The sequence below is a fragment of the Pongo abelii genome, chromosome 9 (genome assembly GCF_028885655.2).
Source record: "Pongo abelii isolate AG06213 chromosome 9, NHGRI_mPonAbe1-v2.0_pri, whole genome shotgun sequence".
In the NCBI taxonomy this organism is placed as follows: Eukaryota; Metazoa; Chordata; class Mammalia; order Primates; family Hominidae; genus Pongo; species Pongo abelii.
The window spans coordinates 73,407,772-73,412,898 of record NC_071994.2 but is presented as its reverse complement, the minus strand read 5'-3'; the positions used below and the strand labels follow the sequence as shown (position 1 = coordinate 73,412,898).

Sequence of the window (5,127 nt, the reverse complement as noted above, 5' to 3'; positions counted from 1 at the left end):
AATTCAGGGCCACCTTCTACACAGGGCAATTTCTAGGCATCTAGTATGAGGCATGTCGAGATACCCTTTCTAAGGTGAAGGATAAATTGTTGCATCTGACCCCTCCTACAAGCAAGAAAGAGGCATGATACTTAGTGTACCTCTTTGAGTCTTGGAGGTAAAAAATCATGGTAACCATTTCCAGCTTGGTTATGGCAATTGAGTGCCTCCACATGCCACTCTGAAATCTAATTACTCCCATTGAATTTAGGTTTCGTTTGGAGCAGCACACTGGGGCATGCTACTCCATCCTGTTTACCAAAAGCTGCTAGTTCTGGGGCCCAGAACTAGAGAAGGCACTGCCACAGGTCCAGCCTGCCAGGGAAGTTTCTCTGCTACTTGGGCCATCTGATCCATCAGATCCAGTGGTGCTTGAAGTGGCAGTGGCAGATAGAGATGCTCATTGGAGGCTTTGGCAGACCCCTGTAAGTGAATCACAGGACAGGCCCTTAGGATTTTGGACCAAAGCCCTGCCATCATCCCCTGTGGATAACTACTCTCCTTTTGAGAAACAGCTTTTGGTTTGCCTTAGTAGAGACTGAACACTTAACCACAGGCCACCAAATTACCATGTGACTTGAGTTGGCTGTTGTCTGACTCAACTTGCCATAAAATTGAGCATGCACAGCAGCAGTCCATCATCAAATGGAAGTGATATATACAAAATCAGGCTCAAGCAAACCCTGAAGGCACAAGTGACCATGAAGAAGTGACCCAAAAGCCCGAGGTCTCCAGTTCTGCTACACTCCCTTTTCTTCCCCAGCCTGCACCTATGGCCTCATGGGGAGTTCCCTATGATCAACTGACAGAGGAAGAGAAAACTCAGGCTTGTTTAGTAGATGATTCTGTGCAGTGTGCAGGCACCGCACCCCCTTTCTGGGACATTACCTGAACACTCTTCCCTTCTGTAGATGATAAGGAGCTGTGGAAGGTTTTTTGTTTTGTTTTGTTTTTGTTTTAATTTTGAGACAGAGTTTCGCTCTGTTGCCCAGGCTGGAGTGCAGTGGCTCGATCTTGGCTCACTGCAGCCTCTGCCTCCTGGGTTCAAGCGATTCTTTTGCTTCAGCCTTCCGAGTAGCTTGGACTACAGGCGCACGCCACCACACCGGGTTAATTTTTGTATTTTTGGTAGAGACGGGCTTTCGCCATGTTGGCCAGGCTGGTCTCAAACTCCTGGCCTCAAGTGATCTGCCTGCCTCGGCCTCCCAAAGTGCTGGGATTACAGGTGTGAGCCACTGTGCCCAGCCAGAGCTGTGGAAGTCTTTTAAGCAGGGGTTAGCTTTTAGGTAGACAACATTGGCTGTCATGGGAAGAATGGCCTGACTATGGGTTTGGTTCTGACTTTGATCTGGATCCCAGATGAGGGCTTAGTCTGGTTTTTGGGTCAGACTTGGGCTCCAGTGCAGGACCCTATCTGTGTGCCTGAGGTCAGCATGGAGGCCTCAAAATGTGACCTGTGTGTTTGGCTGAGTTTGGGTTTCCCAGGGTAGGGTCTACTCTGGTCTTTGGGTCAGACTGGGACCCTGAAGAAGACCTGGTCTGGGTGTGTGTCAGACTGGGGACCCTTGGGCAGGACCTGACCTGTTTGTGTGGGCTAGACTGGACATTGCAGGGTAAACCTGACCTGTGTGCCTGCACAGCTTGGGGATCTCAGGAAAGGACCTCACTTGTGTTTCGGACTGACTGGACTCTAGAACCCAGCCTGCTACCTGGATTAGACTGGAAGCCTCAAGGATGACCTGTGTGTTAAGTCAGAATAAACTTCATGTCAAGCTTAGGCTATGTTTGGGAGAGACTGGGCTCCAGGGAAGTGCCCGCCTGTTTATTTGTTTCAGACTGGGTGTTGTTCAGACAGGGCAGGTTGTGGTCTGTATGACTTGCTCTATAAGACTTCCTTAGTGAAGCCCTATACATCCAGATATTAGTTGGGACTTCCTCAGGAGTTGGGAGGAGGACAGAGAAAATAAACCAAGAAGGATAAATAGGTAAATGCAATTTTATTACTGGAGGTGAAAACAAAGAGCATTCTAAGAATTTAACAAGCAACAGTTGACCAACAGGGAACCTGCTGTTGAGCCCATAATGTGCTGAGGAAATTCGAGCCTGTCCCTGAGTACTGCCTGCTTATCTCTTCTCAGAGATCATAGCCCCAACTTCCCAAGTTAGTAAAGTCCCTCACCATGGCAGTTTCCAGTCTCATGTTCTGCAGCCTCTTTGGCTTCTCCCCAGCCTTCTGGGCTGTTTCCTTTCCACAGAGCATCTTTTCTACATGTTGCTGGATCTCCCTAGTCCTCACCCCATAAATGACAGGATTCAAGGCTCCTGGAAGCAGCAAGTATATGGCACTGAGTAGATTCTGGACATCCTGGGACACAGTCTTGGCTACTCAGAAGGTGATGGAAGTGGAAAGACCAGAGGTAGATGGAGAGGATGACCAGTAAGTGGGAGCCACACGTGTGTAAGGCCTTGGCTTGGGCTCCCCAAGAAGAGATCCGAAAGGCAGCATAGATGATGTGGGTGTAGGAGGTCCCCAGCAGGGCCAGATCAGAGGTTACAGTGACCAACCACATAGCCAGCCCTAGCCAGTTGTTGAAGGTCAGGTCTCCACAAGCTATGCTCAGCAGTGCAATGTACTCACAGGTGAAGTGTTGAATCACTGCTGTCCGGCAGAATCGGGCTTTTGCAGTTAGCACCACCAAGGGCACTGCCACTCCCAGGCTCTGTGTCAAGGCAAGAATGGCTAGCAGTCCCAGCAGCTGGGAGGTCATCAGGTCAGAATAGCAGAGTGGGTGGCAGATGGCCACGTAGCAGTCCAGGGCCATGGCCAGAGGAAGTTGTAGTCCAGGAGGAAGGTGAAGTAGATAAAGAACACCTAGGCCAGGCGGCCATGCAGCGATATGGGGTTAGCATAATATACAAAGCCTCCAGCATTTTAGGCATCACGGCTGTGGCAGCACGAATGTTGACAGCCAGGAGCACAGTGATGAGCATATACGTAGGCTGACACAGATTTTGCTGGGCAACCACTGTGTGAATGACCAGGGCATTGGCAGAGATGATAGTCACATAGAGGAAGGCAAGAGGCAGGACCAGAAGGGGCCACCACACGTGAAGTCCAGGGAAACCCACCAGGAAGAAGTTGGTGCAGGAGATGTTGAAGGTGCTTGTATTTCCATCCTCACCCATTAGCTTTGGCCCTGGGCTGGCACCAAGAGTGGGGATCAGAGACTGTTAGAACAAAATGGTCAATTTTAAAAAGCCTATTTCTGTTGTAGACACTGAGGAATTCGTGATGAAAGCCCACTTCTTCATGTATGTATTCCTTTGGGGCACAGATAAGTACTAAGCCAGTTGTTGTGGGAACTACACAGTTGAACAAGACAATCTTTGTCCTCAGGGAGCTCTTGGCCTTATGTATGTGAAATGTAAACTTACAAGATACTTGTTTACTTGTGATGTTTCAGATATTTGCTCAGTAAAAGATTAGGAGGAGAAGTAGGTGTAGTATACACAGGGGAAAAAGAATGACAGCCAGAGGCAAAACAAGAAAGGTTAAAAGAAGACTATTGATTTAGAGGAAGAGAAAGTATTTGAAGAATCTTTGATCTAAGGAGGCTGGGAAAGCCCAAGTGGGGCTTAACAGGGAGAGAAGAACCAGCCAGGAATGATGGCATCACTTGTGTGCTTGGGACACACTGTGGCAAGGAGAGATGGAAGTTGCTGAGGAAGAATTCTGGTCTTCCTGGATCACAAGAAACAGGCTGCAGAGACTGCTTCCTTCGTAAGTCCTTGTAGATTGGCTGTGGTGCCTCCTGCCTGGCCTTGTCCTCAGTGTCATGGATGATGAGTTTGCTTTCCTTTCAGAATGTAAGTTCCAGGAGGGCAGGGATAATAGCATGCTTCTGGTGGGCTCACTGGAGCTCCAAGCACAGAGCCACCATAGAGGCGCAGGACAGGCTTGAGAATTGCTTGTTGAGTAGGTGCGTGAGGAACAGGAAGAAGACAGTAGGAGGCTGAACATTTAATTGGGATCTTACAGCAGTTGTTTCAAAGCTTTGGCCAGGGGCCAGGACTCTTCTACATACCTGATACTCCACAAACAAGGCAACATTCAACAGTCTTCAAGCTTTTTTTTTTTTTTTTTTTTTTTTTTAAGAGGTAGGGTCTTGCTATTTTGCCCAGGCTATTTTTGAACTCCTGGGCTCAAGCAACCCTCTTGCCTCAGCCTCCCAGGCATGAGCCACTGCGCCTGGTCACTTCAAGCATTCTTAATCTCAGCAGCAATATGAAGAGTTAGCATTTATTCAGTACTTGCTACATGCCAGACATGGTTCCAAGTGTTTTCCATGTGATATCTCTTTAATACTTGCAGAAATCCTAAGAGACAACTTTAGCTGTCCCTTCTTATCTGCGGGAGATTAGTTCCAGGACCTGCTGTGGATACCAAAATCTGCAGATGCTCAAGTCCCTTATATAAAATGGTGCTGGGAAAACTGGATATCCATATGCAGAAGAATGAAACTAGATGCCCTACCTCTCATCCTATACAAAAATCAAGTCAAGATGGATTAAAGACCTAAATGTAGGACCCAAAACTATAAAACTACTAGAAAAAATATGGATCAGGGAAATGATTTAGACATTGGTCTGGGAAAAGACTTTATGAATAACCTCAAAAGTACAGGCAACAAAAGAAAAATAAGCAAATGGGATTATATCAAATTAAAAAGCTTCTGTACAGCAAAGGAAATAATCAACAGAGTGAAAAGACAACCTACAGAATGGGAGAAAATATTTGCCAGCTATTTATCTGACAGAGGATTAATATCCAGAATATATAAGGAACTCAAATATTTCAATAGCAACCCCCCCACAAAGCAATTGATTAAAAATGAGCAAATGATCTGAACAGAAATTTCTCAAAAGAAAGATAAAAGGGCAATAAATATATGAAAAAATGCTCAACATCCCTAATCATTAGGGAAATACAAATCAAAACCACAATGAGGCAGGCTCTCACCCCAGTTAGGATGGCTATTATCAGAAAGACAAAAAAAAAAAAAAAAAAATCCTGCAGAGGATGCAAAG

The 5,127-nt window shown here is 46.6% G+C and overlaps 1 protein-coding gene across 1 annotated transcript; it reads right to left on the bottom strand.

The window, feature by feature from the left end:
* Positions 1-2,173: 2,173 nt before the first annotated feature.
* Positions 2,174-3,356, bottom strand: LOC100436547 (olfactory receptor 52Z1P). The gene is given in 4 exon segments (XM_009246768.3): positions 2,174-2,456; positions 2,458-2,869; positions 2,872-2,964; positions 2,967-3,356. Coding segments are annotated over 4 exon segments (1,047 nt in total). The 5' UTR covers positions 3,226-3,356.
* Between the last annotated feature and the right edge of the window lie 1,771 nt (positions 3,357-5,127).